Source organism: Pseudozyma flocculosa (assembly GCF_000417875.1).
Source record: "Pseudozyma flocculosa PF-1 unplaced genomic scaffold scaffold00002, whole genome shotgun sequence".
NCBI classification, from domain to species: Eukaryota; Fungi; Basidiomycota; class Ustilaginomycetes; order Ustilaginales; family Ustilaginaceae; genus Pseudozyma; species Pseudozyma flocculosa.
This window is the reverse complement of record NW_006920870.1, coordinates 854,064-875,476: the sequence shown is the minus strand read 5'-3', so window position 1 is coordinate 875,476 and position 21,413 is coordinate 854,064. Positions and strand designations below refer to the sequence as shown.

General features: G+C 64.3%; 8 protein-coding genes across 8 annotated transcripts; 5 read left to right on the top strand and 3 right to left on the bottom strand.

Annotated features, from left to right (window-relative positions):
* Positions 1-1,576: 1,576 nt before the first annotated feature.
* On the top strand, positions 1,577-3,979 carry PFL1_00943 (uncharacterized protein; the record flags this gene model as incomplete). Its single annotated transcript, XM_007878444.1, has 2 exons — positions 1,577-2,391; positions 2,485-3,979. The coding sequence occupies 2 exons, from the start codon at positions 1,577-1,579 to the stop codon at positions 3,977-3,979; spliced, it is 2,310 nt and encodes a 769-aa protein (XP_007876635.1).
* Positions 3,980-4,441: 462 nt separating this feature from the next.
* PFL1_00942 (uncharacterized protein) lies at positions 4,442-6,103 on the bottom strand (the record flags this gene model as incomplete). Its single annotated transcript, XM_007878443.1, has 1 exon — positions 4,442-6,103. One exon carries the CDS (start codon positions 6,101-6,103, stop codon positions 4,442-4,444), a length of 1,662 nt encoding a protein of 553 aa, XP_007876634.1.
* Positions 6,104-6,448: 345 nt separating this feature from the next.
* Positions 6,449-7,420, top strand: PFL1_00941 (uncharacterized protein; the record flags this gene model as incomplete). The annotated part of the gene is made up of 5 exons (XM_007878442.1): positions 6,449-6,474; positions 6,689-6,736; positions 6,854-6,958; positions 7,143-7,222; positions 7,320-7,420. 5 exons carry the CDS (start codon positions 6,449-6,451, stop codon positions 7,418-7,420), a joined length of 360 nt encoding a protein of 119 aa, XP_007876633.1.
* Positions 7,421-9,166: 1,746 nt separating this feature from the next.
* PFL1_00940 (uncharacterized protein) lies at positions 9,167-9,774 on the top strand (the record flags this gene model as incomplete). The annotated part of the gene is made up of 2 exons (XM_007878441.1): positions 9,167-9,333; positions 9,450-9,774. The coding sequence occupies 2 exons, from the start codon at positions 9,167-9,169 to the stop codon at positions 9,772-9,774; spliced, it is 492 nt and encodes a 163-aa protein (XP_007876632.1).
* Positions 9,775-10,122: 348 nt separating this feature from the next.
* PFL1_00939 (uncharacterized protein) lies at positions 10,123-12,622 on the bottom strand (the record flags this gene model as incomplete). The annotated part of the gene is made up of 3 exons (XM_007878440.1): positions 10,123-10,480; positions 10,579-11,459; positions 11,864-12,622. The coding sequence occupies 3 exons, from the start codon at positions 12,620-12,622 to the stop codon at positions 10,123-10,125; spliced, it is 1,998 nt and encodes a 665-aa protein (XP_007876631.1).
* A 1,230-nt stretch (positions 12,623-13,852) lies between these two features.
* On the bottom strand, positions 13,853-14,774 carry PFL1_00938 (uncharacterized protein; the record flags this gene model as incomplete). Its single annotated transcript, XM_007878439.1, has 4 exons — positions 13,853-13,968; positions 14,073-14,147; positions 14,367-14,524; positions 14,632-14,774. 4 exons carry the CDS (start codon positions 14,772-14,774, stop codon positions 13,853-13,855), a joined length of 492 nt encoding a protein of 163 aa, XP_007876630.1.
* Positions 14,775-16,006: 1,232 nt separating this feature from the next.
* On the top strand, positions 16,007-17,548 carry PFL1_00937 (uncharacterized protein; the record flags this gene model as incomplete). The annotated part of the gene is made up of 2 exons (XM_007878438.1): positions 16,007-16,900; positions 17,012-17,548. The coding sequence occupies 2 exons, from the start codon at positions 16,007-16,009 to the stop codon at positions 17,546-17,548; spliced, it is 1,431 nt and encodes a 476-aa protein (XP_007876629.1).
* An 856-nt stretch (positions 17,549-18,404) lies between these two features.
* Positions 18,405-21,140, top strand: PFL1_00936 (uncharacterized protein; the record flags this gene model as incomplete). The annotated part of the gene is made up of 3 exons (XM_007878437.1): positions 18,405-18,498; positions 18,620-18,724; positions 18,835-21,140. 3 exons carry the CDS (start codon positions 18,405-18,407, stop codon positions 21,138-21,140), a joined length of 2,505 nt encoding a protein of 834 aa, XP_007876628.1.
* Between the last annotated feature and the right edge of the window lie 273 nt (positions 21,141-21,413).

Here is a 21,413-nt window from a genome sequence, read left to right as displayed (position 1 = left end):
CGCCCGCCCTGCTCTCGTACCCGGACCCCCTCATCTTATAGTAGTTGTCACCTGTCGGTCACCCGTTACTTATCCAACCACACCTTAATACGCTCCCTTGCCCTACTGCCTATGCCTCACCTGTATTCATTTGTTCCTCCCGGACCATCGCATGGCGAACGCTACGGCGCTTGGACTGGATTGGACCTCGATCCGTCATCACAGCGTCACGGCCGGAGCGAGCGAGCGAGCGAGTGGGTTCAGGGGCACCCGTCGTCGAAACGTGGTCGACCTGAACTGACCTAACCTGACCTGACCTGACCTGACCTGACCCGCCGCATGGAGTTGCTCGACCTCTGCGGGCTGAAGCGCCAGGAACAGGGAACTCGCGCCTTGTTCGCCATCATCGTGCTACAGGTCTGTAGCGGCTCGGCCCGGCCGCGCAGGCTGCGATCCAGTGCTCTTGTACATACAGAAAGACGAGGGGTTGTGTCCAACGCGCCCTGGACCGGCCTATTTTTAGCGCCAAGCCGACGGCGCAATAATCAAGGCGAAACAGGGCGGCGACGCCGGCGGCGCGCTGCTTTGCTGCTGCTGCTTCTTGCTGCTGTGCTGGCAAGCGGCGGCGCGGGCGGGGGCGGCGGTGTTGGCGGCGGTCCGTGTTGGTTCGGCATGACCGAGTCTCCCCTACCTCGCTGGGCCCCCCGACCCCTGGAAACTTCCGAGAGGCCGCCGCGCCCCCTTTCCCGAGCGAACCACGCCTCGACGCTGCCGGACGACCGAGGCTAGGCTAGGCTAGGCCAGGCTAGGGCTAGGGGCGATGAGGATGTGATCACAGCGCGACGGGGCGTCCCGTTGCTTTGACATATCACATCGATGCATATATGCTCGCAGTCTGCAGCTCCCCGCATTCACGAACGGTTAAGCAGCCTTGCTTGCTTGGCCCTACGCTGGGCGGAGGCCAGCACCCGAAATGCACCGCACCGCCTCACGAATCACCTCCCACCGTGGCTCCGAGGCTGGACCTAGTCTGGCCTGGCTTGCTAGGTCCCCGGCCCTTGCTTGGTCGTCGTTCCTCGGGAAGGGGGGTCGTCGCTCGTCTCTGACCCACCACCACGACCATCACCGACTCTGAATCTCCCGACGACACACAGACTACTACTACTGTATCAGGCTTCTCGCGCATAGCACCATTTGGCACGCCGTCTGGACGGGTGGCCATCTCGATCTGGGCACCACCTCGTTCGCTCATTCGCACCGCAACCGACCTTCAGATCTCGTATCCATGCGAGCGTGAACGTCATCGTTCGCGCAGGAAACGCCTTTGCCCTACTCTGTCTCTTCCCAACTTAGCAACCCCATCGGAGCAGACCCTGCCTACTAGGCTCCCTTCTCTCGGTCATTTTGAGATCCCCTTCCTCTGCTCGCATCGTTTCCCGTCTCGTCTTCGCATCGCTGCCGCCCGCATCGCCATCGCACACGGCTTCCCGACCCACGGCCTATCGCAACACGTCCCCACGGCTCCTCGATTCGTTCTGCACCGCGCACAAAGCCGCTTGCCTGAGTACGAGCCATCATTGGGCTGCCCTCCGCCGTCATGTCGGCCAACTTTCATAGTCGCTTCGCTTCCCCCACTCCCGCCGCCAGGCGCAATGACGACGGCGACGACGACCGCGACAACGCCCAGATCCTCCTCCAACAGGACGAAGAGGAGCGCGAGGTCATCGACCCCAACCTCTACGGCCCCTTTGGCACTCGCTACCCGGAGGAGCACGGCTCGTCCCACTTAAGGACCCAGTCCGGAGGCTGGCGCCCCGTCGAGACGACCGAGCAGCTCCATGACCCCGACCACCAGCACAGCTACCACCAACGACCTCACCCCTATTCTCACCGCGCCTCCCAGAGCGCCCGCTCCAGCGAACAGTGGGACACGCGACCCGTCGGTCAGGCACTCGGCTCGATTCCCCTGTCCAAGATGAGCTCGCAGACGGGCGAGCACGAAGTCAAGGCGGAAGGCCACAACAGGGCGAGCAGCGCCATCGACAGCCACGGCCACGGCCACGGCCACGGTCACGGCCACGGTCACGAGAGGTCCGGCAGCCTGTTTGACATGGTCCATGCCCGTGGCAAGCGATCGGGCCCGCACATCAAGGAGCACGGCGAGGACGTCCCCGTCAACTTCCGTCACCTCGTCAAGCGCCCCGTCATCAGGCAGTGGCTTTACGCCGGTAATCTGTATCGCGAAAAGGACGAGCGCAAGCCAAGCCAGTACGAGCTCTTCTTCGACCTCATCTTTGTCGCCGTCGTCAACGGCATCGGACACGCGACTGCCGAGAGCAGCTCCGCGATCAACGTCGTCAAGTTCGTCCTCTCCTTTTGGCCTTGCTTTTCCATCTGGACAGACGTGCGAAAGTGAGTGTGGCAGCGGAATGGCGGGGGCGTCGTGCGGAGCCACCAGAGCGCTGACACGGAGGCAACGCTCGATATCCTTCCTGCTCCCCTCAGGTTCCTCAACACCAGCGGCACCGACGACGTTCTCGAGAGGATCATCCTGCTCGGCTGGATGATCCTGCTCTGCGGCTACTGCGCCAACGTCTCTGGCCTGGAGGTCGTCGTGGCAACGCCCGAGATGCTCGCGCTCTACGCCGAGAGCACAGGCGCCGAAGTCGGACCCGTGACCGAGGAGGTTGGTGGCGGGGCTGCCGAGCCCCACCGCCGTGCCCTCGGACTCGCCGCCTCGCTCCTCAAGAGGTCTGGAGGCGGAGGTGGCTCTTCCGAGGAGGTGCGCCTGGGCGTCGAGCTGGTCAACAACTACTGGTTCACCGAGAGCTACCACAAGGCCATCGGCTCGGCGATCGCCTTTTTCATGGTCGCCAAGCTCTGGCGGGTCGGCATCTATTTCTACTACGGCCTCTCGCTGCCCAAGTTCCGCGCGGCGCTCTGGCTCAACGGCCTGGCCATGGCGCTCATCACCTGCATCTACCTCCCCGTGCTGCTCTCCTACGACCCAGTCATCATCGTCATCGCCATGTGCGTCGGCATCCTGGCCGAGCTGCTGCAGAGCTACGTCGTGGCCGGCGCCATGATGGCCTTCCACGGCCGCAAGAAGCGGACGGGCAACCACATGTTTATCCCGGCGCTCTCGCACGAGCACTCGATTGAGCGCTACGTGCTCTTTGTCATCCTCATCGTCGGCGAGTCGATCATCTCGAGCAACTTTGTCGCCTCGGACGGCACCTTTGGCCTCAACGCCGAGTTTGGACGCGCCGCGCTCGGCATCGCTATCAGCTTCTTTATCATCTGGCTCTACTACGACGCCGACGGCTGCCGCGTCTTTCAGCACGCCCTACGCCGCAACAGCTTCACCTCGATCACGTTTGGCCACCTGCACTTCCCGCTCACGGCGTCGCTGATCCTGATGGCCGCCTCGCTCTCGACGCTCGTCACTTCGGCGGGCCCCATCCACGGCGGCAAGGTGTGGTACTTTGGCGGCTCGCTCTCGTGCGTCATGCTGTGCATCGGCGTCATCGGGTTGCTGCACCGCAACCTCGACATCCACGGCTCCAACCTCGTACCGCGCTGGATGCGCCTCTCGATGCGCTTCCTCATCGCCGCCGCCATGGCCGCCATCCCCGCGGCGCAGGACGAGTGGAACGCCCTGTACCTGCTGGGCATCTACGTCTCGCTCCTCGCCTTCCTCACCGCGTTTGAGACCATCGGCAAGATTGGCGCCGTGGGGCGCAAGTACGACGCCGAGCGCGCCGCCGCGCTCCACGCCGGCCACAGCGTGCCCCTCGAGGCCCTGGGCTCCACGTCCCACATGCCCCTGACGCACGACGAGAAGAGAAAGTACAAGCTCGACAAGACGGCCACCTGGCATCCCTTCGACGACCTCACGCCCGCCGAGCGCGGAGAGGAGGACGTCGGCATCGAGTCCGAGATTGGCCACCTCGAGGAGAAGCCGCTCTCGACGGGCCAGCGATGGGCTTATGCGGCTTGATGTCGCCGTCTAACGTTTCTCTTCAGCGCGCTCGAGGATCGCGATGGCCGTGTTGGCCCAAAGTGCCGGCCCAGGTCGCCTGCCTTCCTCAGCAACCCGAACGCTCGCTCGCTCGCTCGTCTTCGTGTTGTTTTGTCACCGCACGCCCTTCGTTTCCGTGCTCCGTCGTTGCCTCCCGTTCCCGTCTCGTTACGCCCAGAAGCCCGTCAGCAGTCACCGCGGTCGCTCCAGTTTCCCCCCATGTGTAGAATAGCTCCATCTCCATCATCCTCGCTGCAATTGCTCGATCCAAGTCGTGCTTCCTCAGCCACACAGCAAGACCGGCAGACCGGCAGGCAGGCGGGCAGACGCGGCCCTGAGAAACGAGAAGGCAATGGCCGGAGATGCAATGGTTGAATGGCGAGAGGGACGAGTGCCGCCACGGTACCGCCACGTCTGCCCGGGCCTCCGGGCCCGAGTCGACTACTGTGCATCCTCGATGTTCATCTCCTCGAGGTCGTCGAGGAGCTCGTCGATGCGGACGCGCGGCGCGTCGTCGTCGCCAAACTCGCTCTCGCCGTCGGTCGTCATGCCGTCGTCGGTCTCTGCGTCGTCCATGAGCTCCTCTCCGGCGGCGAGGGCGGCGAGCTTGGCCGCCTTGAGCTCGGCGAGGCGCTGCTTCTTCATCCTGGCCTCTTCCTCCTTCTTCGGGTCGCGGTAGAGGTTGATGTTCTGGCGCATCTCCTCGTCCTCCTCGAGCTCGCGCAGGAAGAGCTCGTAGTCCTTTTCGACGCGCTGCGAGTCCAACCCTCCCCTCCGTCCCAGAGCGCCGCGCCCCACGGCGCCCTCGACGGCCGGGTCCTCGGCCTCCTTGGCCATGCTCTTGAGCTTCCACGTGCGGTTCTTGGACCGCTTCTTGCGCTCCGGGTACGACTTCTTGACCAGCACCACGTCGGGCTTGCGGTCCGACGGCATCGAGTCCCACGTCTCCGAGTTGAAGTTGGCCACGCGCAGGTGGTAGCCCATCACCGTGTCGCCCGGCTGCAGGATCGAGCCGAGGTGGGTGCGCGTGTGGTAGACGGCGTCCGCCTCGCCAAACGTGCCGGCGTTGAGCGGCGACACCTGCGCATCCGCCTCCTCGTACTTTCGGTTCTGGCCGCCGTGCGAATTGGTGGCGTACTGCCCCGTCGGCTCAATGTCGAGCACCAGGAACTCGACCATCTCGGGGATGGCAGCGAGCGAGGGGAAGGGGTCGCGCCAGTACTTTTCCGCCGGGATCTCGGCCATCTGGAGCGTGGCCGGGTCGATGAAGCGGAGCGAGTTGGTCACCTTGTAGCAGAGGACGAGCTGGCCGATGTTGCCGAGCTGCTTGGCCGTCTTGGCGGGCAGGCACACGAGCTCGTCCTTGCAGATGGGCGCGATCTCGACGCTGTAGGTGAACTTGTAGTTGGTCGACGAGGTGTGGACGTCCATGCTGATGACCTGCTCCGACTTTGTGGTGCGGATGGGCACCACCGACGAGAGAAACTCGACCATCTTGATGGCGTGGGCGCGCTGGGTGTAGAAAAAGTCGAGGCCGTCCTTGCGCTCTGCGATGTTGATCGTGTCGCGGTGGGCGTTGTGCTTGAGGATGAGCTGCTCGAGGTAGAGGAAGGTGCGCTTGTGAGCCACCTTTTGGCGGACCTGGACCATGGCGCGCCACGTGTTCTTGGCGGCGAGGCGGGTGCAGTCCGGACACTGGCCGTACTGGACCACGTACTCGACCTCAAAGATCTGCTGGAGGATGGTCGAGGTGAAGACCTCCTTCTGGACCGTCAGCTTGACGCGGAGCCGCTTGCTGTGCGGTTCGGTCCAGATGAAGCCGGCGTCGATGAGGCGGACCTTGTTGAGGCCCTTTAGCTTCTTGAGACAGATGGCGAGGAGCTCTCTGGACTCGAGCTGTGCCGAGACCCAGCTGATGGGCGGGTTGAGGTAGCGCTCGCAGTTTCGGCAAAAGTTGACGGTGGCCTGCTTTGGGATCGACTCGGTGATATCGACGCTGTTGCGGAGGCACGAGAGGCAGAGGTTGGCGCTGTTGGGCGTGATGGGGGTGCCGCAGTCTGCGCAGAGCACCATGTGCTGCGCTGCGGGGGCGTGGTACTCCATGTTGTGCAGCAGGCTGGACGGTGCAGAGGGGTCGGAAGTGGTGGCGAGGTTCAAGAGAGAGGGAAGAGTTGGAGAGAATCGCCGCTGTGCGCTCCTCGAACGACGCTCTGGCTTGCGAAGCGGAGGGGGGTATACGGGCCGAGGCGGGGTTGAGTTGAAGAGAGATAGGTAGGCGGCGGTGGCCCGTGGTGGTTGGTGGTAGTGGCAACAGTGGCGGCGATCCGAGCAGCCCGAGTCGAGAGCAGTAGTTGGAGGTGGCGAGAGCGGGTGGCTCAGCCAACCCTGCCAGCCGGCCCCTTGGGAAGTTTCTTTGAAATTTTGGCCGTGGGGCCGTGGGGGCCGGAAATGGGCGTGCAGCCAGCCAAAAAAAAGTTGGCAGGTTGTCTGGCTGGCTGGCTCGCTCATTTTGGCATCGGGCACCTGGCTTTTCGAATCGGGGGCGAGCGCTGCGCGGACGATCACCGTGGCCGCGCTTTTGTGAGGTCACCCAACTTGTGGAGGTGGTGCTGGGGTAACCGGCACCCGCAACATTCTGCACGCCCGCTCACCACACCCCCCTTCCCCCTCCTTCTCTCTGCTCCATAGCACGCCACCTACAACGAGCATCCAACACAGCACAACAGCAGCAACAATGTGAGTGCACCAGCATGCTAATGCTCTCTTTGCACATGGTCGCATCACGTCTGATCGAACGGTCTCGCCTTTGCCCCTGCCCTGCTCACACGCACCCCCGCCCCCGCAACATCCCAGGTCCGCACGATCCTCGAACCTCATCGACCGCCTCGACTCGCCCGCGCACCGCGACGTAAAGTCCTTTGTCCAGACCCATCCTTCGTCAAAGTTCACTCTCGATGGGTGAGTGTGTGCGCACGACGGTGTCCAGGTCACGCTTCCTCAGCTTGCGCGCAGCACCAATCCAATCTGCCTCGCCGCGGAGGGAAGGTGGCGTGGTCGACTCTGCAGCGCTCTCTACAGTCAGGCTTACCTATTCCATTCCGCACCACATCATCGCAACAACGACCAACCTTCCCACCCGCAGCGAGCGCGGAAGCGGCAAGTCGGTCCTTTGCGCCAAGCAGGCCAACGGCCAATTAACCTGCACTGAAATCGCCCTTGAAGGTGAGCTGCCGACCAGCACCAAGGTGTTGAGCGCCCGCCCGGCTGCGTTTTCGCCTGCTGACGATGCCGTCCTCGCCCCGCTCTTGCCGCCCAACAGCGCGCCACCTCTTTTCGACGATGCAGAGCCTCAACTTTTTCTGTGCATTGCCCCAGGACCCAGCCAAGACCCACATCAACTGCGAACCCATCCCTCAATAACGGTGCCTCGTGCTGTCGAAGACCTGACGCAATCGAACGTAGTGGACCAGTCCAACAAGCGTGCAATGAAGCGGCGAGTTGTTATTGACCGAGCCTGCTACCTGGTCACGGGCGGAGCATGCTGCCGGCCGAAGGTCCGGAAGATGAGACGCTTGTTGCTCGCGAGGCAAGGTCCGAAGGAGCAGACAACTCGGATCGGGCTGCCGGATGTAGGGGCGAGCTGAGACGAGGCAAGGCGAGGCGGATATGCCACATGCTTTGCCAGCCTCCGATCGCGGAGCCCCTTGCAGCTCGCGGTGAGCCGGCGTGACGTTTCGCTTCGACGATCCAGGGCCGGGATGGCAGGCCGTGTACATGGCGTCCCGTCTCCAACGCATCTGCTAGAGGCAGGCAGGTAGAATCCTTAGGTCGTCGAGCCAAAGGATCAGTCATGGTGCGATAACGGGCTGTGCGACGCGCGCACTTTGCTGAGCCGCAAAGCGTCCCGACGTCGACGAGACACGCTTCGACCGACGGGGACCGGCTCCGCCAGAGTCGTAGTGGTCTTGGTATCTGTATGTGCTGCCAGAGTGGCTTCCCGTGCGTGAGCAGGCGAAGCGGACTTGAATGCGCGGTCTCGCGGGGAAGGTGAGGTCAAACCGGGGAACGCCAGGTGGCCAACGATGGGCGTATAACGAAGCGGCTCTCAGGTCCAGATGAAGTCGTCGGAGCAGCAATTAATGGTCGGATCTCGTCGGCCCTTTGGTCGTACGACGCACTACTCTGCACCTGCTATGCCAACTTCGGAGAGGGTCTGGTCGCACAATACGGGCCAGGCCTGAGCGCGGTCCAGAATGGTCTTCCACCCTACGAGGTCGACGCTCAAACTGCATCACCGAGGCCGCCAACGGCATTCCTTCGCCACCGTCGAGTGTCGGTGGCGGTTCGGGCAAAGGGGATAGGAGGCAGGCAGGCAGCAAGCATGGCCAACCAGCTGCTTCTTGGCAAGAATGCCAGGGCGGCGACCGCTGGCTCGTTCCTGAAAAAATGCGTGGCTGCCGTACTCGTACTCGCTGCCTCGCTGCCTCGCCAGCTGCCTGGGACGCACTACTGAGCTGGGCTGAAGCAAAGTGACAGATGCACGGAGACAATCAAGGTCCGTCGATCCTTCTTTTCGGTCCGTCTTCTGGCGCCGTCATCGACTTTGCCGGCCTGGCCCACATGCCCTACAGCTTGCTGCCAGGCCAGGCCGGCCTGACTTCTTGGCACCGGTCGGTGGCGCCCGTGTCGAACGGGTCGAGTACGTTGTAGGAGAGATGCCCACTGGTCGTCGAGCCGGCGCGCAACCGCCCACGCACCCTCGCCGCCGCCGTCGTCGTCGCCATCGACCGGGGCGTTGCTCGTTTCAACTTGATAAACACCACCACCACCATCCCTTCGTCGCCGCCGAGTCCCCGCCCGTCCCTCCGCGCCCCTCCCCCTCTCTCGGCCCATCTTCGGTTTCGCTGCCCCCCTTTGCCCTCATCCTCCGTCCTTTTTCCCGCTCTCAATCGACAGACACTCCTTGATCTCTTCTCCTCTCGCGCCGCCTCGCCATCGCTCCTACACTCTCTTCAGCGCTCCGACATCTTCGACTTCGTCTGCCCCCCCGGCAACCTCTCTACCACCTCGCCCGACCCGCGTGACCTTTGCTCCGTCTTCTCGGACTCAAAGCGCTCAGCAACTTCGCCGTTGGCACACCCCGCATCGAACAGCACGTCCCCGATCATGCTCCGGCGCACCCTGTCGCTCCTCTTGCTCGGCCTGGCCTGCCTCGTCGCCCTCGGCGCATCGACCGCCGAGGCCAAGAAGTGGGAGTTTGGCGACATCAACAACCCCAACCTCGCCAGCCTGACATCGTCCAACTTCACCTCGACCCTCAGCAAGGGCATGTGGTGAGTACATAGCCCAAGCAGCAGCCTGCCTCTGATCCCGGCCGCCCCCTTTTGCTCCTGCCCACCGATCGCTCACCTGGACCGCGCAACCTGTCCCCCTGCCCCGCAACCGCCAGGCTCGTCGAGTTCTACTCTCCCTACTGCAAGCACTGCAAGAAGTTCGCGCCCGTCTGGCAGGACCTGGCCGAGTACGAGGAGCACCTGGCCGACTCGCACGACTTCCGCTTCACGCGCGTCAACTGCATCACCCAGGGCGACCTGTGCGGGGAGCAGCAAATCCCCGGCTTCCCCTCAATCTTTCTCTGGGCCGACGGCGTCCGCTTCGAAGAGTACGAGGGCGAGCGCGACTTTGACGCCATGCTCGCCTACGTCGAGGCGCGCGCCGCCGACTGGAGGAGCTACTCGGCCCAAAAGGCCGAGGCCCTCTCGACCGGCCGCTGAGCCCCCGACGAGCGCCACGCCTCTCTCGCAGCTTCCGCGGCTGGCTCGCGATCCTATCCCCTGCTCGCTGCCCTCTTCGCCCGCCCGCCCGCACCATCTCTGTACCAACAAACGTCGCTCTCTTTCTTCGCCTTCGATCGCGTGTACTTGCTTAGCACCTGCTTTTATACCCGCTACATCATCGCCATCGCCGTTTCACACCTGCAGGCCCTCCTGGTTCGAGCGGCCGCAGCGCAAGAATGCAATGCAATGCAACCTCAGCATATCCTTCTGCATCGTCATCTTTCGGCGGTGGTCTTGCCACGCTGGCCGAGCGGCCCTCTTCACCCCGGCGGGCTCGGGGCGGCATCACTCTGGGTAGAGCTTGCCCGGGTTCATGAGGTTGTGCGGGTCGAGGAGGAGCTTGACGGCCTTCATGAGCCGGATGGTGCCGGCGCCCAGCTCGCGCTCGAGAAACTCAACCTTGCCGCTGCCGATGCCGTGCTCGCCGCTGACGCTGCCGTCGAGGTCCTGGGCGCGCAGGCACATGCGCCGCACCGCCTCGGTCGCCGCCTTGACCGACTCGGGATCGGCCGTGTCAAAGGGGATCAGGCCGTGGAAGTTGCCGTCGCCCGCATGGCCGACTACGCACGACGACGTGAGGCCCACCGAGCGCAGGTCGGCCTGCGTCTCGCGGACCAGCCGTGGCAGGGCCGAGATCGGGACGCTGTGGTCGAGGCGCAGCAGAGTGGCAGTGTGGTCCCGACGGTCAGCTCGCGGTGCTTCCCCGTCGATCGCCACCGCCACGACACCGGGTCGACTCACCAAACGTCCGTCGTCCACACCCGTTCGCTGTCCTTCTGGCACCGCGCAGTGACGGCCCACAGCGCCTCTTTGCGGCCCTGCCATATCTGGTCAGCCTTTTTCGGGTCGACCTCAAACTCGATGCTCTCTTTCTTGGCGCCGTGCTTGAGGCTGGCCTCGGTGATCATGGCCTTTGCCTCTTCGACGGCGCGCTGGCCGCCGCTCAGCTTGAAGAAGAGGCTGTCGCGCTCGTCGTAGCTCCGGCCGCAGAGGTTGCTGGCGTTGATGGCGCGCATCATTTCGTTGTCGAGCAGCTCGATGCACTGGACGGGCACGCCGCGCAGCAGGATCTCGTTGACGGCGCGCGTCGCCATCTCGACATTGTCAAACGTGGCGCACGCCACGCCGCTGGCCGGCTGGCGCGGCTGCAGCTTGAGCGTCGCCTGCGTCACGATCCCCAGCGTCCCCTCGGCGCCGACCAGGATGCGGCCCAGGTCAAAGCCGGCGCTCGACTTGCGCGCCCTCCTGCCGCCGCGCGTGTCGATGACCTCGCCGTTGGGCAGGACGACCTGCATATTGAGGAAGTGCTCGCCCCTCGCCGTTCCGTACCGCACCGCATTGGTGCCGGAACAGCCGGTGCCGATCATGCCCCCGATCGTGGCGCCAGGGCCCGGGTCGAGCGGGAAGAAGAGCGAGTGCCCCTCGGCAGCGAGAAAGGAGTTGATCGCCTCCCAGCCGATGCCGGACTGGACCACAATGTCGCCGTCCTCCGGGTGGAAGGCGAGGATCTTGTTCATCCGCGACATGTCGATCGAGATGCCCGCAAACGGCGCCGTGTAGTGACCCTCGAGCGACGTGCCTCCGCTGAAGGGCACCAGCGGCATCTTGTACCTGTTTGCGATCTGCGGCGGCGGTCGGCACGGGGGCATCGGCACGAGTGTAAGTAGGCTGCCGCGGGTCGCCACCAGACACCGGGACCAGAAATCGCACGCCACGCCAGGTCAATCCCGGGCACAGCAGTGAAGAGGCGCGTAGTGGGGGATATAAGATTGCTCCGGTACAAATACAGGTGAGCGCAAGCTCGATGCGCGTCGGTGCGGCTAGGCCTGATCCGCTATGCGGACCGCCATCATCGACATTCAGAGGCTGGCGTCGATGGCGATAAACTGCCCGGCGATCGACCGACGTGCAAGGAGAGTGGGAGGGAGGGGCATGGCGTGTGAGCCTGCTGCTCCCGGCCCATATCGATGTCCGAGCAGCGGCCACAAGCGCGGAGACGAGAGAGGACAGACCAGGCTCAACTCACCTTGACAATCTCGACGACGTCTTCGGTGTGGCGGGGCCAGACGACGACGCTGGGACGCATGCCCTCCGAGTCGACGCGGTGCCCGTTCTCGTCGTAGCCCTTTCTCTCGAGCTCGTCGTCGTCCTGGCTGACGTGATCTTGCCATGCGCCGCCGGTCTCCTTGGCAAAGTAGGCCTTGAGGTCTTGGATGCCCCTGGTGAAGTCAGCGGCGGATCCGTACTCGTGCTTGAGCGTCGGGTTGGCGTAGAGGTAGGCGCCGGCGTTGTTGGATCTCGCAGAGGAAGGTGGAGAGGATGGGTTGGAGAGGAGGTAGAGGTTTGCTGCGATGCTGAGGGCTGCGATGGCAGCTGCGATGCGGCCGTAAGGCGGGGCGGCGGCGAGCGTGGCAGCTCTTGGACCGCGCTGCTCGGCGTGTGGTCTTTTCGACGAGGAAGACGAGGAGAAGCTGCGATTGGAGAGGATGAGGGTGGCGCCACGACTGGGGCCTGGGTGGGAACGGAGAAGGGCGGAGAAGGTCTGCGGCTGCGAGATCGAGGCGCATCTCGAGGGCGATGCGAGTTGGCTGGCTGGAAGGGGACGGAGGCAGCCGTTGAAGGTCGAAGCGGCGCTCGACGATGATGAGGCAGGGCACGACGGCGAGGCGGCGCTCGACGAGGAGGATGCGGCGGCGGTGACGGCAGCCGCGATGGGCGTATGGCTGAGGTGCCGCCGCGAAGATGCGCCCGCGGCTTGAGAGAGGAGCGTGGAAGGGGGCTTCATGGTGCGGGCCGCGGCGGTTGTGATGGTGGCGTGGAGTGCCGGAAGGGATCTCGAGAATGTGGCTCTTGTTATGTGGGCGGTGGAAGCTGGCTTTAGCATGGTGGGGCGAGCAATGGCGATGGAGCAGGTGGAAGAGGGGGAGCAAGGGTTGTACCGTGGTGTGGGGCTCGAAGGTGAGGCTGTTATGTAAAAGAGGATAGAGAGGATGGTTGAAAGAGGAAGGTTGAAGGGCGGGGCAGAGCAAGTCAAGGCGGCGGTGGGGATCGGAATGGCCGGACGGGCCAGCCAGCCTGGCCTGGCCTGACCTGGCCTGCCTGGCCTGACCTGACCAAGTCAGGTAGGGTCGAGCGCGGTGACTCGTGCACTCAGAGTAGTGCGGGGATCCCGGCAACTCACCTCCTCCGGCTGCGCCCTGCTGCTGGCCTGCTTCCACCGGCCCAGCGGGCTTTCAGCCAAATTAGAGCCTGGGCAGGGCCAGGCCAGCCAGCTGGACCGGGTCTCCCGACCGACCCGGCGCCCGCTCGCCCCGCAGTCACGCACAGAAGCTAAGCAGGCTGGCTGGCTGGCTGGCTGGCTGGATGGCTGGCTGGCTGGCTGGATGGCTGGCTGGCTGACCGAAGGCGGGCCAGCGCCGTCGACTGACTCGAGCCGCAGGCAGGCAGCCCTAGCCTACCGGTAGCTCCGCCTGCCGCCTGCCGCCTACCGCCTGCGCTTCGCTTCGCCTCGCCTCGCTTCGTCGGGCGCCCGCTTCGGGCTTCCACGTCGAGCGAGTCCAAGCGAGAGGCCTTCTGTGGGGAAGCCAAGCCTGTCCAACCCGAAGACGCCGGTCGCGCCCGACTCTGCCGGCCGACTCCCGCGGTCCCACATTGCTCCACCTGGCCCGCCTCTCGTGCGTGTGAGGCAGGCCTCGAACGCACCAGTTACCAACGACGGCCCCATATGCTTGCCCACAAGCACACAGGCCCGTGCCTCTGCGCCTGACAAGGTGAACTCCGGATGGCATTCTGACCATCACACAGAGAATGGCTGCGAGACAGGCATTGGCCCGAATCTCGGTCTTACCTTGAGCCGGTCAAGGGGCCGCCGGAACGATGCGCACGGGACAGGTCGTCGACTGCCATTTCTCTCGTATTCTAAGCACCAGTCCTACGCTTGCCAGATCCACGACGGGTCCGAGTGGTGCCTCCCGAGTATGCTGCCGATTCATCGGACCACTAGAAGGCAAGAGCATCACTTCTTCTGCGCAGCCTCCTTGGCGGCCTCTTTCTGCGCCTTTTCATAGATCCAGTCGTTGAGTCCTCGTCGGCATCGCGCAATCTCGTAGACGTAAAACTGCATGCGCGTGACTGCGATGGCAAGGGCAGACGTGGGTGGGCACAGGAAGCGAAGCGAGAGGAGTTCAGCAAAGTCCCAGGCTGGACCGGGCGCCAATTCAGAGACATGGCCTCACCAAAGGTGGTGTTGAACTGCGTGTACTCGTCCGAGGCGTCGGTTCGGATCAGGGTTCCAAAGTTGAAGTCGGCGACTGTGAGCCCCGGCCCAGGTAGAGAAGTGGGGTGTCACGGAAGGCAGGTGTCAGAAGAGGTCGTCCAGTTCGGGGCCGTACACCACGGTGTCGCGGAGATATGATGGCGCAGAGCACCTATTCGCGCGAACAGCTCTACTCGTCGATGGAGCGACGCAGTCGGCTGGGAGCTCAGAAGCGCTCAGCCCACGTCAGGGAGGACCTCTGGCCGCGACTCACCCTTGTTCTCGTACTTGCCGATGAACTTCCTCCACTTCTCCTTGCCGGCGGGGCTCTTCATCGCGTCCTCGTCGATCTTGGACACCGACTTGGGGTCGGCCGACTCTGCGAGCTCTGGGAACTCGGTCTGGAAGTCCTCGTAGATCTCATCGTCGAGCCTGTCGGCAGGAGGCGGGGGAACGGAAGGTGGAGAGCAGAAGACGCGAGCGGTGATGAGCTTTTCTGGAGCGCTGAGAAGCAGGCAGCGGCGACACGGCCGACGTACTTTGTGAGCCGGAGCGTCGAGGGCTTGATCTTTTCGAGGAGGTTCCAGTAGGTCTGCGCGTGCTCGACGCAGCGAACCGCCATCTGCTTCTCAATCTCCGGCAGGTTCTGCGCCTTGTTTGCGTCAAAGTTCTGGGTCGACATCTTGGCACAAGGGCTGGCTCTGCTGCTGTGTCGAGGGTGGTGCGGCTGCGGCTGCGTCTGTCGAGGTGGTCAAAGTGGTGGTGGTGGTCTTCTGTCCAGCGCCGGTGTGCTTCGGGAACGAGCAGGGCTGCGTGCGGCGGCTTGCGGTCGGAGGAGGGCGGGAGTGAAGGATGACCTGGCGGGGAGCGGGTCGGTGCGTGGTGGTGGCGAGGACGATGGTAGTGTTGGTGTCCGGAGCGAGGGTTGGCCACATCTAGCCCAACACTTTGGCACTTCTTTTTCGTTGGACGATGCGCTGTCAAGCTGCCTTGTGGCCGGCCTAGCCTGCTGGCCTGAGCCCCTCTGGTTGGCTTTTTTGACAGCTGGCAGGCAGGCGTCCCTCGAGGCCTTGCTGTCAGGCTGGCAGACCGAGCGAGGCCTTTGCCAGCGGGCCCGAGCCCCCCCCTTGACCTTGGCCAAGCAGGCCTTTCTCGCATCGGGCGTCCCAAGTCCGACCGATTCGAGCCCTGTGCAGGACCACCGCTCGGCGTGATGCTCCCTGGCACCCTCTCGCTCCCCCTGACGCTCCCGCCTGATGGCCGAGGCGGGACCGTGGTGACCGACGCGACGGAGGTGCCTTCCACTTGGCGGCTAGCTCTACTACGGGAGCGGACCTGGAACCCGGCCCGCCTCTCTGCTGGTGGAGCGCCCGATGCCACACGGCGTTGCTGGTCGCTCGGCGTACGGCTGGCCGACGGGAAGAACGCAAAGCAGGCCCCGCCCGGCAGGCCTGGCCTGGTCGAGGGCGTCGAGCGACCTGCCTGACGCTCGGGCCCAGCTCGCTGCCGAATTTTGCGCTGCTTTTTGGGGGGCATCTTTTTGTGTGTGAGTTGGGTGGGCGAGTGCCGCCCCTCTGAGCGAGGGCCCGCGCTCCGCAGTCAGAGTAGCCGCACCTCCCCCCACGCTACCCTCATCCCCCGACCTCGCCCTCGCATCACGACCTGCTCTCCCTTGCCATCGCTCCAAGACCCCTCACTACCCGGCCACGACCGACGCGAAAGCAACCGCGGGGCCCATCTCGATCGTCGCTCCATGGCGCCGTTCTAGAAAGCACAGCTTCGCTACCCACTCCGACGCACGCCGTCTTCTCGAAACCCGTGGCCGTGAATCCATCTGCGCGACAGCCGCCTGCGCCTCCGTCACCCCCTTGAAGCTGGCTCTCGAGACAGCCCAGCAGACTTGATACGCTCATCATGGCGTCCGGCAGCCGCTCCTTCTTTGCGCCGCAGGAGACCAGGCTCGATCTGCCTCAGGGTTCGTCTTCCCAGACACCAGACATCACGCGGCCGGCGAGCCCATCGGAATCGGATCGGACACCCTTCCTCAACGGCGACGCCGGCAGCCGCAGCCGCGATGACGTCCGGCTGGGCGCAAAGGCGCTCAAGCACGACGGCGACGGAGGCGTCAGCATCGGCTCGCTCGCTCCCATCTTCAGCTACTGCGGCGCCAGCATCATGATGACGGTGGTCAACAAGTTTACCGTCTCCGGAGCGGGCTTCAACATGAATCTCCTGGTGCTGCTGATCCAGTCCACGGTCGGTGTCGCCTGCGTGCTGGCGGCCGAGCGGATCGGTTGGATCCAGCTGCGCGGCCTCAACGCCAAGGACGCAAAGACCTGGGCGCCCATCAGCACGCTGCTCGTCTTTGTCATCTACACGGGCAGCAAGGCGATCCAGCACCTCAACATCCCGGTCTACACCATCTTCAAGAACCTCACCATCATCCTCATCGCCTATGGCGAGGTGCTGTGGTTCGGCGGCAGGGTGACGAAGCTCATCCTCTCGAGCTTCCTCCTGATGGTCGTCTCGTCGATTGTCGCCGCGTGGTCCGACGTGTCGCAGGCGGCCGCCATCAGCGACCTCTCGATGCCTCACACGCCCGACTCGATCAGCGGCGGCCTCACCACCGACCCCAAGACTGGCCTCGCCGTCCACGCCTGGGACGTCCTCAAGCAGGAGAAGGAGGCTATCACGGCGCAGATCAGCTCCGGCTCGGACAACGACGTCTTTGAAGGTCTCCGCGGGATGGGCCTGCTCTCGAGCGGCTACGTGTGGATGTTCTGCAACTGCATCGTCAGCGCGGCTTATGTGAGTCGCAACTCGGCCGCATTGTTGGGGTGTGGGCTTGTTCCCCGACTGACCGTTTTCCTCCTCGCACCCTCTTTCGCCCCGTGCCGTGCCTGTCCCGCCCGACCGCAGGTGCTGGCGATGCGGAAGCGGATCAAGGTGACGGGCTTCAAGGACTGGGATTCGATGTACTACAACAACCTGCTGAGCATCCCCGTGCTGCTGCTCATGTCGTTCCTGGTCGAGGACTGGAGCTCGGCCAACATTGCCACCAACTTTCCCGACGACAAGCGTACCAACCTGATCACGGCCATTATCTTTTCGGGCGCGTGCGCCGTCTTTATCAGCTACACGACGGCGTGGTGCATCCGGGCCACGTCGAGCACGACGTACAGCATGGTGGGCGCGCTCAACAAGCTGCCGCTGGCCGTGAGCGGCATGGTCTTCTTCAAGGACCCGCCCGTGACGCTGGGCAGCACGAGCGCCATCGGGCTGGGCTTTCTGGCGGGCCTGGTGTACGCGTTTGGGAAAAACAAGCAGGCCGAGGCGGCCAAGGCGGCGACGACGACGGCGGCGACGGGTCTGGGATCCGACGACCGTTCTCACGCCAACAGCGCCAAGGGTGTGATCCCGATGCACACGCTCAACAGCTCGGATCGGAAAGACTAGGAGATGCAAGCAGAGGGCCACTTTCGGACGGGTCTGCAGACGCAGGAGGATGCGGCTGGACCGCGCTCGATGTTCGCCCCTGTTGCCTGCGTGATCGCGCCAATCGAGATAGAGAAAGGTTCCTTTCCAGATTGCCACTTTGGATTTTCCAAGCTTGCTAGCGGGGGGAGTAGCGTGATATCGACGACGACGGGGAAGCTGCTGGTGGTGGTGGTGGTGGCGGGGACAAAGGGGGCGGGGTGGGTCGCCGGCCGGGCGCCGCTGGCTCTGAGCCAAGGGCCCGAGAGGATCTCGGGCCCGGGGCGCAAAAAGTGAGGCACGCCTCCACATGCACATCGGTGCGCTGGCCCGGGGCTGCTGGCCGGGGTTGCGGGCGTGGGCGCGGACTGATGGCTTGGGCGCAGCGGCAAGGGGCAGTGATCGAGGCCGCGCAACACGCGCACACGCAACGCACCCAAACGCACTCTGACGAGAGAAGGCCACAGGCTGGCTGCGCCTGGGCGGGCTGACGGGGCGCTGAGCCCGGGCCCACACCGCTCCACGTCAATCATCCACGCAGGTCAGGCCAGCCAGCCCAGCCAAACCCCTTCTTTGCCAGCGCTCTGGCACCTTCCGCCCTTCCTCGCCGCCACCACCACCGCCACCACCACCCTTCACTACCTTTTCCGCCGTACACTCAATACTCCTGGTCCAACCTCCGTCTGGCACCCTCTCTGCATCGACATAGATCGAGCCGTACGAGCCTCGCCACGCCACATTCGCTCTCCACAAGAGCTGCTCCCTTTCTCCTACTGGCCTAACGCCACCCCGACGACGCCGCTCTGCCCCACTCGCAAGCGTCTGAACGACACCCACCATGTCTGACCCCGCTCCTTCGAACCCGGCCGCTCCGGCGCCGCCGGCTGACAACAAGGACGAGACGGCCACCGCCATCCTTCGCCAGAAGAAGTGTGAGTGGCGTGGCGTCCCTCTCGCGCCCAGTCTCATTTGTCTTGACTGCAGGACCGTCCTTGGCTGACCCTCCTACGTGCCTTTGTGCTGCTCCTGCTCACCGTGCTCGCCTCTGTACAGCGCCCAACCGCCTCTTTGTCGAGGAGTCGACGACAGACGACAACTCGGTGGCGTGCCTCTCTGCCGAAAAGATGGAGGAGCTCGGCCTCTTCCGCGGCGACACCAGTGAGTGCGCGCGCCTGTCCTCCGAAGCTGCTCGCACCGCTGTCTCTGTCTCTCGCGGCTGCCTGTCTGACCGGTCCATCGCCACTCATTCTTGATCCCACCTCCACCAGTCCTGATCCGCGGCAAGAAGCGCCGGGACACGGTCCTCATCTGCCTGACCGATGAGAACACCGAGGAGTCCAAGATCCGCCTCAACAAGGTTGCGAGAAACAACCTGCGCGTCAAGCTGGGCGACCTCGTCACCGTCCACGCCTGCCACGACATCAAGTACGGCAAGCGCATCCACGTGCTGCCCTTTGACGACAGCATCGAAGGCCTCACCGGCAACCTCTTTGACGTCTACCTCAAGCCCTACTTCCTCGAGGCCTACCGCCCCGTCCGCAAGGGCGACACGTTCACCGTACGCGGCGGTATGCGCGCCGTCGAGTTCAAGGTCATCGAGACGGACCCCGCAGAGTTCTGCATCGTCGCGCAGGATACCGTCATCCACACCGAGGGCGACCCGGTCAAGCGCGAGGACGAGGAGGCCAACCTTGCCGACGTCGGCTACGACGACATTGGCGGTTGCCGCAAGCAGATGGCCCAGATCCGCGAGATGGTCGAGCTGCCGCTGCGACACCCGCAGCTCTTCAAGGCCATCGGCATCAAGCCCCCGCGCGGCGTGCTCATGTTCGGCCCGCCCGGTACCGGTAAGACGCTGATGGCGAGGGCGGTGGCCAACGAGACCGGCGCCTTCTTCTTCCTCATCAACGGTCCCGAGATCATGTCCAAGATGGCCGGAGAGTCCGAGTCGAACCTGCGCAAGGCGTTCGAGGAGGCCGAGAAGAACTCGCCCGCCATCATCTTTATCGACGAGATCGACTCGATCGCGCCGAAGCGTGAGAAGACCCAGGGCGAGGTCGAGCGTCGTGTCGTGTCGCAGCTCCTCACCCTCATGGACGGCCTCAAGGCGCGCTCCAACATCGTCGTCATGGCCGCCACCAACCGCCCCAACTCGATCGACCCGGCGCTCCGACGATTCGGACGATTTGACCGCGAGGTCGACATCGGCATCCCCGACCCGACTGGCCGTCTCGAGATCCTCCGCATCCACACCAAGAACATGAAGCTCGCCGATGACGTCGACCTCGAGCAGATCGCCGCCGAGACTCACGGCTACGTCGGCTCCGACGTCGCCGCCCTCTGCTCCGAGGCCGCCATGCAGCAGATTCGAGAGAAGATGGACCTCATCGACCTCGACGAGGACACGATCGACGCCGAGGTGCTCGACTCGCTGGGCGTCACGATGGAGAACTTCCGCTTCGCCCTCGGCATCTCGAACCCCTCGGCGCTGCGCGAGACGGTGGTCGAGGTGCCCACCACCACCTGGTCCGACATCGGCGGCCTCGACAAGGTCAAGCAGGAGCTGCAGGAGACGGTGTCGTACCCCGTCGAGCACCCCGAAAAGTTCCTCAAGTACGGCATGTCGCCGTCCAAGGGTGTCCTCTTCTACGGCCCGCCCGGTACCGGTAAGACGCTGCTGGCCAAGGCCATCGCCAACGAGTGCCAGGCCAACTTCATCTCGATCAAGGGTCCCGAGCTGCTCACCATGTGGTTCGGTGAATCCGAGGCCAACGTGCGCGACGTCTTTGACAAGGCGCGGGCTGCCGCGCCCTGCGTCATGTTCTTTGACGAGCTCGACGCCATTGCCAAGTCGCGCGGTGGCTCGGCCGGCGACGCTGGCGGTGCCGGTGACCGTGTCATCAACCAGATCCTCACCGAGATGGACGGCGTCAACTCGAAGAAGAATGTCTTTATCATCGGCGCCACCAACCGACCCGACCAGATCGACCCGGCCATCCTGCGTCCCGGCCGTCTGGACCAGCTGATCTACATCCCGCTGCCCGACGAGCCCTCGCGCCTGTCGATTCTCAAGGCGACGCTCAAGAAGTCGCCCATCTCCAAGGAGGTCGACCTCAGCTTCCTCGCCAAGCACACGCACGGCTTCTCGGGTGCCGACCTGGCCGAGATCTGCCAGCGCGCCGCCAAGCTGGCCATCCGCGAGTCGATCGAGGCCGACATCAAGCGCGAGCGCGAGCGCGCCCAGAAGGACGAGGACGGCGAGGTCAAGATGGAGGAGGACGCCGGCGCCGCCGCCGCCGGGGCCGTCGAAGAGGAGGACCCGGTGCCCGAGATTACGCGCGAGCACTTTGAGGAGGCGATGCGCTTTGCGCGCCGCTCGGTGTCGGACGGCGACATCCGCAAGTATGAGCTGTTTGCGCAGAACCTGCAGTCGGCGCGCAGCTTTGGCACCTCGTTCCGCTTCCCCGAGGAGGGCGGCGCGAGCAGCAACGCGGGCGCGGGAGGTGCCGGCGGCTCGGGTGGCGGAGCGGCGTTTGGCAACGACGACGCCGGCGACGACGACCTGTACGCCTAAGCGCGCGCGCGAGAAGTTGCGCCCGACGACGGCCAAAGTCCAAGCACAATGTAATATTCATCGACCCCGCGCCTCGGTCTCGTTTCTGATTGTCCCGTTCCCTGCCACGCACACGCGCGCACACAAGCACGCACAGAGAGAGAGGGGGGGAGAGGGAGAGAGAGAGAGAGAGAGAGAGAGAGAGAGAGAGAGGAGGAGAGGAGGAGAAGAAGAAGAACGACGAGTCGTCGCGTCGACGAAACGGAACGGACCCGGACCCGGTACGTACGAAGG